The 10,636-nt window shown below is 47.7% G+C and overlaps 1 protein-coding gene across 1 annotated transcript; it reads left to right on the forward strand.

Moving 5' to 3' along the window:
- Positions 1 to 381: 381 nt before the first annotated feature.
- Positions 382 to 4,348, forward strand: TBCD (tubulin folding cofactor D). Its single transcript, XM_065217355.1, has 3 exons — positions 382 to 2,130; positions 2,188 to 2,592; positions 2,779 to 4,348. The coding sequence occupies exons 1-3, from the start codon at positions 468 to 470 to the stop codon at positions 4,179 to 4,181; spliced, it is 3,471 nt and encodes a 1,156-aa protein (XP_065073427.1). The 5' UTR covers positions 382 to 467; the 3' UTR covers positions 4,182 to 4,348.
- Positions 4,349 to 10,636: the final 6,288 nt, after the last annotated feature.

Genomic DNA, 10,636 nt, shown 5'->3' on the forward strand with positions numbered 1-10,636 from the left:
TGATGTCGACATCAGAGTTAATCAACATAACTCTGAGCAAACATTTTTCAGATCATACAAATAGGGACGGGATTAAACATTAATCCGAGATGGAGCTTACCGCCACAAAAATTTCTTAACTAAATATTAAAAAAAAAACCTTGGAGATTTTTGCAACCATCAGTATAACAGTTCTCTCTTCGAAATGTAGGTGGCGAAAGCTCGCAAAAGTTTCACTGCAGTTGCGTGCAAGTCACCAAACATTCGATCGTTCGTTTTAGCTCAGTGCATAAGAATCAACTGTGACACTCCCGTCGAGGTTTGTTGACATTCGGTTATGCTTCAGAGTTCAATAACAGCAAAACATTCGCCCCCGTTCGCTTTTTCATTGTTTTTTCGTGTGTGTGATTCAGCTTTTCATCCAGTGCTAAGCAACTGTTGGAAAAAATCGTGTTTTCTGTATTTTTCCTGTTTGAAAATCGTACGAAATGGTTGAATCCGTGGCAGACGATTGTAAAAATCCGGACGATGGACCGCAAAACGTGCTGGACGCGTTTGACACCCAGGACAAGGCGCGGGTGTTGGAGCTGATTGGGCAGCTACCGGCTGCCGAACTGACGGAAGACCGTTTCGAAGAAGCTTACGAGGAATACTCGGAAGTGCTGGCCAAGTACCAGGAACAGCCGCACCTGTTGGACGGCAGCTTGGAGGAGCTGGTGGAGCGAATTCTAGGATACATATTGGACAGGGAACAGAGCCAGCTTGTGAAGCACCGGGCGGCCAAGTATCTGTATCAGATTAGCAAGGTGCGTACGTTCAAGGCGTTTCTGAAGTATTTGCCCCATGAGATACGACACTTGAGCTTCGTGCTGGGGTACTTGGAACAGCAGGATCAAGAGGATTGGAAGAACTGGGAGACGCGATTTGTGTGTTTGTTGTGGCTGTCCATTCTGGTGCTGAATCCTTTCGACTTGAGCCGGTTGGATAGCGATGAAGGTGAGAAGAGTACGATGGAACGGATTTACGAGGTGTGCAAGGTGAACTGTCTGAAGGATGACAGCTGCACGCCGGTAGGAGCGTTTTTAACATCCAAGTTTCTGATTAGGAACGATGTGAAGAAGGTTTTTTTGGGAGACTTTCTCGAATGGGCCACTACCTGTATGGATATAATTGTGGATCCGAAGCTTGGGCCACTGTCGGGAGTTGCATGCGTTTTGAAGCATGGAAAACGGGAAGATCTGCTTCCGTATGTGGAAAAGCTTGCCGACTGGGTTCTGCATCTGGATTACGAAAAAGTGTCGGCAAATTTTAAAGTTTATAAAATTTGCATCAAGATTAGTCAAAGGATTGGACTGGTGTTGCTTCCCCCTCGAATAGCCAAGTGGCGATACCAGCGAGGAGCTCGATCGCTGTTGGCCAACGTTCAGAAGACTGTGACGACTGCGTCTCTGCAGGCGGAGACTCCAAAATCGGACGATTCCTCACCGGATGAAGCCGATTTCGAAGACGACGACGAAGTTCCGGCAGAAATTGAAGAAATAATCGAAAAACTCCTGCTGGGACTGAAAGGCAACTCGACCATCGTTCGTTGGAGCTCGGCCAAAGGAATCGGCCGTATTACGAATCGCCTACCGAAGGCACTTGGAGACGAGGTGGTTTCCTCAGTCATAGAACACATCAGCCCTCTGGAGCAGGACGATGCTTGGCACGGAGCTTGCCTGGCCCTGGCAGAACTCGCCAAACGTGGACTTCTGTTACCAGCGCGTCTCCCGGAGATAGTTCCACTACTGTTGCAAGCTCTGGTTTACGACGAAATCCAAGGCTATCGGAATGTGGGACAGAACATCCGGGATGCCGCGTGCTATATGAGCTGGGCATTCGCCCGAGCCTATCATCCGGCCATTTTGCAACCCTTCGTCGAGCGAATTGCGTCTGCCCTGCTGGTGACGGTTGTTTTCGATAGGGAAATCAACTGCCGACGTGCAGCTTCCGCCGCCTTTCAGGAGAGCGTTGGCCGGTTGGGGAACTTCCCACACGGAATCGACATTCTAACGGTGGCGGATTTCTTCTCGGTTGCCGTGCGCAGCAATGCGTTTTTGGCGATAAGCGATTTCATTTCGCAGTTTGAAGAGTACCGGAAGAAATTGATTGGTAGGTTGCTTGAGAGGAAAGTTGATATTGGCATTTAATAAAGTTTCCATTTTTCAGATCATCTTATCGCGAAGAAGATCAACCATTGGGACACCAACATTCGGGAGTTGTCGGCCCAAGCGTTGAGCAATCTGGCCAAGCGAGATCCGGTCTATATGCGGGATGTGGTCCTACCGAAGCTATTCGACCTCACGGAAACAACGGATCTGAATGCCCGCCACGGCGCAACGTTGGCCATTGGCGAGATTATCCTATCTCTGAAGCGACTGGCAGACCAACAGCAGTTGGAAGGAGAAACGTTCCTCTCAAAGCAGGTGGTGGAACGAGGAGGACAGTTGGTGATCAAATTCCGTCAGCGAGGGCAGTTCAAGGGAATGAGCGGCACCTACATGAAGCATGGTTGCGCTAGTTACATCAAAAATTGCAGCGATGCCGAACTCCCGCTGTTGGCGGAACAGATTGGTAAGTGTGTGGCAGATTGGGAAACCTCTTTAAAATAGATTTCAAATTGACCCCATAATCAATTTAAACTAAACAGTCGTACGGTCAATAAATCAGGTAAATCAGGTATAACATTAATTTCCTATAAGTCATCAAGTCAATCCAAACAGTACATGTCAAACCTAAAAGTCATTCAACTTATTTCAGAATCCTGGCAGCTTCTTCTGGACGAATCGATCATCGACGAGAAAAACACCACTCGAGAGCTTGCGGTTTGTGCTTTCTCCTCTTTCTGTTCCACCTACTATCGCAGCGAAGACCCAGCCAAATTGGCCATGCTGATCGATAACTACCTAAAAGATATGCGGGACACCCAAATTGAGCACAAATCCCAAGGAATTGCAGCCGCTCTCGGCGCATTGCCCAAATTCATGCTACTGTTGAAAATGAAGCCAATCCTCGAAACGATTGACAACAAAACGGTCCTGCCAGAGCTGTATGCCGTTGGATACAATCACTCCGAGATGCGGCGCGATTGCATCAAAGGATTGGCCAACATCGTGCATACGGTGGGCTTCGAAGATGACGTTTTGGATTTGGACAAGGTCTACAATATCTATCTAAGAGCCTTGGAAGAGTACGCCATCGATAATCGCGGCGATATTGGTTCGTGGGTTCGCGAAGCTGGCGTCAATGCGTTGTTCCAGTTTTTGACTTCGTGCCCGGCGGAATTGCTTAAACCGGAACAGGTCCGGCGTGCTATGGTAGCAATTGCGAAACAATCCGTAGAAAGAATCGATAAGATCCGAGCCGTGGCCGGGAAGATATTCGTTTCGTTGGTCTACCACGACCCAGAAATTCCACACATCAGTCACAGGGAAGAACTTAAGGCCATTTTCCCCGAAGATACCACGGAGATCTTGTGGCTGTTTCCGCACCACTCATTCCCGCTGTTGATTCAGCTGTTGAATTTTCCAGAATACCTGTCCAGTATCGCCGGGGGGTTGATTCTTTCCGTAGGTGCTCCAACGGAGTCCCTCCACAGTTGCGCTTCGAAGGTGATGAACGAATATCTCAAAACCCATCAAAGTCTAGTTCCGCAATTTGGAGCGACCGTGCAGCGAATTCTGCAGGCAAAAGCAACGAAGGATCCGCTCGTTATGTCGTCCACGTTCCAATTCATCTCAGAACTTTTGTCGTCATCCTCCAATTCCACTCTGTTGCTGTCGGATGAAACATCAGACTTCCCGGAAGCCATCTTCACGTTGACGAACGATCTCATCGCGCATAGCAAGAAACACCTTAGTTCTATTCCAGCATACTGTGCACTCATGTTGGCACCGAAGATATGCAAACGCGTCCTGAGCAAGCTGGTCATGTACCTGGGGATGCTGTGCGTCAACATTCGGCGGGAAACGGCGCTCAAAATGTACGAAACCTTGCTGGTTTACGGGGATCAAACTTGCATTCCGGAGGAAAATTTGGACGAAGTTTTGGCCTGCTTGAGTGAGGAGAAGTGGGACGGAGAACTGGACGAGGCGAGGAAGATTCGCAATCAGTTGTGCCTGTTGGTGGGCATCAAGCCACCCGTAGCTAGGGTAGTGAAGTAGGTAGGTTGCTTATCCGCACAATGCATTTAAAAGGTATTTATTAACGTTGAATTTCACGCGATCGCTTGCTAATATAATATTGTATGCTTTATGGAATGCGCCTTATGTCACCCAGTGATGATGCACGTTTAAATAAAGTGAAACCATACTAACTAACTGATTATATATTTGGGCTTGGTCTACCTTTGTTTGCTAATACATACCGAACATCGAAAAGGACGATGGCTTCTTAAAATAAGGATAAAAAATCTAAACTTTGGTAGCTATACTCAAGCTGAACATTGCATTAGGTCCTAAGTAACATTGACATATTCTCTTCGTCGGCTTTCCCTTTGTTTCCCTATGGCCATGTAAAGACATTCCCAGGTATTTTCAGTACACAGATCGATAAAAGATGCTTTTATCTAGCATCTAATACGACAAACACAACAAGAAACGGTTATGTGCTCAAGTTATTAATGAAAGAGAAAGTCATTCTTTGCTTGACAGGATGATCATTCTTTGCTTGACAGGATGATCATTCTTTGCTCGACTGTCGAGCTGTTCAGTCCGTATTTTCGCTCGAGTTCTCGATTCGATTTTGTTTCGTTTTGTGCTGTCGCGCTGCGTCGTAAAAGTGTCGCCACCTTCTCGCGTTCTGGCAAGTTTAATTGAACTTGCAAACACGAAACAAATGGTGCGTAAACGTGCCAATGAGCCAGCAGCGGGCCCTTCAAAGAAGGTGCTAATCAAGCCCAGCGCGTCGCAGGATGACGCCGGAAAACGAGTACTGCAAGCCAACCAGTATGCAGTACTCCCGGAAGAAAATGGCGATGGTGACGCTGTTCCCATTGCAAGACGAGAGCGGATTCCCCCGCTTTTCACGCCGGTGAAGGATGTTGCCAAGCTGGGTGCCGAACTGGCAAAACACAAGCTGCTGCCTCGCTTCAAGCTTTGCAGCATCGGTACAAAAATCATGTGCTCCAGCTTGGAGGAGTACAAACAAATAGGAAGTTTCCTGAAGAACAACAACGTGGACTTCTTCACGCATGATCTGCCATCGAGCAAGCCACTGAAGGTGGTTTTCCGTGGATTACCGTCGTTCGAGGCTGCTGCGGTGAAGTCCGAGCTGGAGCGACTTGGGCTCCAACCTGAGGCCGTGTTCCAGATGAACCGGCGTCCCAACCAAAACACCAGCTTCCGTGATCAGTTGTTCCTGGTGCATTTCACGAAGGGATCCACCAGTCTTGCGGCTCTGAGATCCAAAATCCGGGACCTGTTTCAGGTCATCATCAGTTGGGAGCATTACAAACCCCAACATCGTGATGTAACGCAGTGTATGAACTGCCTCTCATATGGCCATGGCACCAAAAACTGCCACATGAAGACAAACTGCGGCAAGTGTGCTGGAACTCACTCAACTGCGTGCTGTGAGCAAGTCGATGACATCGAGCCAACGTGTGTCAACTGCGGTGGAAACCACCAAGCCTCCAATCGCGGATGTCCCAAGCGAGTGGAGTTCATTAATATCCGTCGGAAGGCCACAATCAACAACCAGCTCGGTCACCTTCGTAATCATCGTTCGCCTCCTGTACTAACGGAAGTCCAGTACCCAGCTCTCCAGCCCCGTCGACATGTTCCGAACCTAGCCCCGCTTCCGCTCAACAACCAACAAGCCAATCCCGCGAGTATCCAAATGGTTCCCAACAGTCGGACAGTTCAGCATCGTCTCGCTGTTGCTGCGGCCCAGCCAATTCCAGGTTCATCCACCGCCCCTGGTTTATCATACGCTGGTGCTGTCTCAGGTGAATCTGTCGACGATTTTCCGTTCACCTCGGAGGAACTTGTGACGCTCGTGGCCGAGGTCATCATCAACATGCGTACCTGCAAGACTCGATCTGAACAGCTTCATGCTGCCTTGTCACTCGTCACCAAGTATGGACTGTGAAGCTATAAAAATTGCAAATTGGAACGCTTGCTCACTGACGAACAAGCATAAAGAGCTACTCGATTTCCTCAACACCAAGGAGGTCGACATTGCTATCATCACCGAGACGCATCTGAAGCCCGAACTGAACGTATTCCTTCCCGACTTCCGGCTCGTCAGACTTGATCGCACCTGCTCTGGAGGTGGAGGAGTGGCCATCGCTGCAAGACGGAACATCAGTTGCCGGCTGCTACCAAACTTCCAGCTGAAAACAATTGAAGCCATCGGAGTGGAGGTGAGCACATCACTTGGCCCAATCACCATCATCGCGGCCTACTGCCCCAAGCAAACCAACATCAGGGACGGGTCGTCAGTGGCCCTCCGCAAAGACATCATCAAACTCACCCGGAGGAGCGGGAACTTTATCATCGCTGGCGATCTGAATGCAAAACATCAAGCTTGGGGCAACGGTCGGAGCAATAGAAACGATATCATCCTCAATGAAGACCTGCAAGAGGGCCACTATACCATCTTGGCCCCGGACTCTCCCACCCGGTTGAGTCGGTCTGGGGTCCATGCGACCATCGACATCTTCGTAAGCAACATGGGACACAACGTCTCGCAACCTGTGACATTCCAGGAGCTGAGCTCGGACCACTACCCGGTGGTGGCCGAAGTTGGATCCTCGGTAAACCGATTCGAAGCTTCCCGGTGCAACTACCATCGAGTCAACTGGGCGCAATATCAACACTGCGTCGACACAACCATCGACTACGATGTCCAACCGGGGACGTCGGAAGATGTTGACCGGTGTCTACAAACCATCGAGGAGGTGATTTCCCGGGCCAGGGAACAACACGTGCCAGTATCCAGACAGGTGAGTAACACTCTGAACCTTGACGGCCCTACCAAAGATCTCATTAGACTCCGTAACACCATTCGTAGGTAGTACCAGCGTACTGGCCTGCCTAACTTGAAGACCAATTGTAATCGATTAACAAAGATCATTCAGGCCAGGATGGTGGATCTCAGAAATAACGATTTTGCTAGTAAGATCCGCTCTCTTCTAGATTGTGCTAAGCCCTTCTGGAAACTTACAAAAATTCTTAAAAACAAGCCTAGGCCCATTCCCCCACTGACCCCACTGGATCGTCCCGGCGACCCAGTGGTTCATTTTATAACTCCTGAAGAGAAGGCTGCCGCGATAGGTCAACACTTCGTCAGCTCCCATAATCTCGGACAAAACATCGTCAGCCCTCATGAATCTGAGGTTGCTGAAAATGCAACCAATCTTCTTCAGATTCCTAACATTTTTCCCGAGGAATCCGAGATTACAGCTGACGAATTGTTGGTCTTTATCAAATCATCTAAAAACATGAAGGCCCCAGGTTTCGACAACATTCTGAATCTGGAGCTCAAACACTTGATCAGATCTTAACAGACTCCGTAACACCATGCAGTTCCAGTGTTCTGGGCTGCCCCACTTGAAGACCAATGTCAATAGACTAACCAAATTTATCCAGGCCAGGATGCTGGAACTCAGGAATAACGATTTTGCCAATAAGATTCACTCTCTCCCAGATTGTGCAAAGCCATTTTGGAAGATGACCAAAATTTTGAATAATAAGTCGAGACCGATCCCTCCGCTTTCCTCTGTTGACCAGAACTCAGTTGAAAAGGCCAATGCTCTTGGCCAACATTTTGTGATTACACATAACCCCCCATGAGCCCCCATGAGCCTGCCGTACTGGAAACAATGCCTAGAGTCGCTGACGCTACGCGCTGACGTAGTAGTGCATGATGATGGTAGAATATCGGCAGATAAGGTGATAGCAGCTATTAGAAGCACTAAAAACATGAAGGCTGCGGGTATGGATGGTGTAGTCAACCTCGAGTTGAAAAACTTGAGTATTGACTTCTTCAACCACCATACGATCATACCGTTATCTTCAACACATTTTTGGAGCATGGCTACTTCCCTGCATGCTGGAAGTTAGCCAAAGTGATTCCAATACACAAACCTGGCAAAGATCCTACCAGTGCCAAAATCTATCGCCCCATCAGCCTCTTGTCCTCTATCTCGAAGCTATTCTGATAGGTGATACTCAGCCGGTTACTGGAGTTCTCCAACGAAAATAACAGGAGCAATTCGGGTTTAGGAAAGGACATTCGACGATCCACCAATTAAGTAGAGTTGCTAACATCATAAGGCGGAACAAATCTGTTTCAAAAACATCTGCTATGGCACTGTTAATGTTGAGAAGGCGTTTGACAATGCCTGGCATGATGGCCTAGTGTACAAACTGCATCGATACAACTTTCCGATCTACCTCGTGAAGATCATCAAAAACAAGTTGTCGGGCAGATCATTCCAGGTCTACTTGAACAATGTCCCCTCTGATACGTTCAACGTTGATGCAGGGGTCCCTCAGGGTAGCCTGCTTGGGCCTATCCTATTCAACATTTTCACGTCAAACGTTTCTCCCCTGCCGGGTGGTGGTATCCTGTCAATGTTCGCAGATGACACCTCCATAAGTGTCGAGTAATCCGTGCTCTGGCGAGTAAACTACAATCAGGCCAGGATGTTCTGTCCGACTGTTTCACGAGCTGGAAGATTTGTATCAATGCAGCTAAAACACAAACCATTCTGTTTCCACATTCGAAGTCACCTCGGCTTGTTCCGGCTGCTAACGTCAAGATCCATCTTGATAGCACTCCCATTGAATGGTCGAGTGAAGTAGTCTATCTTGCTCTCACCCTCGATAGCAAATTGCTATTCCGATCCCATGTGGATAAGACATCCACCAAGTGTAACATCTTGATCAGGTCGCTCTACCCTCTGATAAACAGGAAGTCCACCCTGTCCCTCAAAAACAAGCTTGCTGTCCACAAGCAAATCATTCTGCCGGCTATTGAGTATGGTATGCCAATCTGGGAGAGTTGTGCTAAGTGCCACCACCTAAAGCTTCAGAGGATCCAAAACAAGATCCTCAGAATGATCCTTAACAGTCCACCGCGAAATTCACCACCTGGCCGGTCTTCAAACACTCGAGGAGCGAAAGACGTCCACGCTGGAAAGGTTCAGAGTCGCCCGTCTGCGATCAAACCACCAGAACATTCATGATTTGGCAACCTAGTTTAAGTAGTTAGGTAGGTTCCTGTGCTCAAGTAGGTAGGTTATCACATTTTTAAATTCTAACGAAAACAAGCCCTTAAAAGGGTATCCTGCAAATTAGCGCTAAACCGAAGACATCAAATCAAGAAGACTGGCAACTCTGCCAGAATCCAAGCGACAGATACAATATTGCTGCACTCGAGTGAAGGTGGAAGTAACGCATATAGGAATAGACTTCTCTGACGTTTGTGAATTGCTCAAGTATTAGTGCAGAACTTTGGGTAAATTCAAAGGTTTTCTTGCACTACTACTTATAATTTACCCAAAGTTCTGCACTAATACTTGTGCATTTCACAAACGTCAGAGAAGTCTATGAGAAAATACACAAACAAGTCTTCTGAGGTTGTATTCTTTGCTATCCAATTCGTTCGAAGCATTTACCGTTTCGCGGCAGATGACGCGATTGTGCCGGTCTCATAGCAGTCGTATGAGAAAATGGTAGAGTTGCCAGTCTTCTTGATATGTTGTCTTCGGCTAAACGCAATCATCATATTAGAATAACCAATTAACTAGAAAAAAGATGACAGCCAAAGGCTAACCTATTGAAATATTAAAGCAAGTATTGGAATATTAAACCAAATATTGAAACAAAACAAAAAACAGCTAATAAACGTAAATTAAAAAAAAAAAAAACCGTCAAGCAGGTCAGTTCGGTCTTAGCTCACTCTCTCCAGTTGTTCGGAAAGTTCGTTGCGATAGTGTTCGCGTTCTGTCTTTCGCGGTGTTTCTGAACCCGACGCTCAGATGGCATCGAAGAAACTGCTGGCGAACATCCGTTACGCCGTGTTGGAAAATGGTGATGAACCGAAGGTGGAAAGGAAGGAGAAACTTCCGCCGTTTTTCGTAAAGGGATTCCCGGATGGCTTGCGGAAGACTATAGACTATTAAATTAGTAAAGGTCTCCCTCGAGGTCTCCAAATTACCATGCTGGACAAACTGAAGGTGGAATATTTCTCCCACGATCTCGAAGCCAACAAGCCGCTCAAGGTGGTGCTGCGTGGCCTCTTGGACATGGATACCGACACACTAGAAGGCGAACAACCTAGAACTAGCCAAACATTTTAAGCTGGCTCGTCAAGGCGCCATTCATAAGTATCGTGATCAGCTGTATCTGGTCCACCTCCAAAAGAATTCAACGTGCATGACGGATCTGCACAATCTTCGAGCCCTATTCCACATCGTGGTGAAATGAGAATTGTACAAGCCAGTACATCGTGACATCACTCAATGCACAAACTGTTTACAGTTCGGGCATGGAACCAAAAATTGCCACATGGCCAGTCGCTGCAACAAATGTGGCAAAAAATACAACTCCGGCGCTTGCGAGATGATGGAGGCAACTGATGCCATATGTGCCAACTGTGGGGCAACAAA

Source organism: Ochlerotatus camptorhynchus, unplaced genomic scaffold (genome assembly GCF_037179485.1).
Source record: "Ochlerotatus camptorhynchus isolate MF236.1 unplaced genomic scaffold, CSIRO-AGI_Acam_v1.1 ptg000077l, whole genome shotgun sequence".
Taxonomy (NCBI): domain Eukaryota; kingdom Metazoa; phylum Arthropoda; class Insecta; order Diptera; family Culicidae; genus Ochlerotatus; species Ochlerotatus camptorhynchus.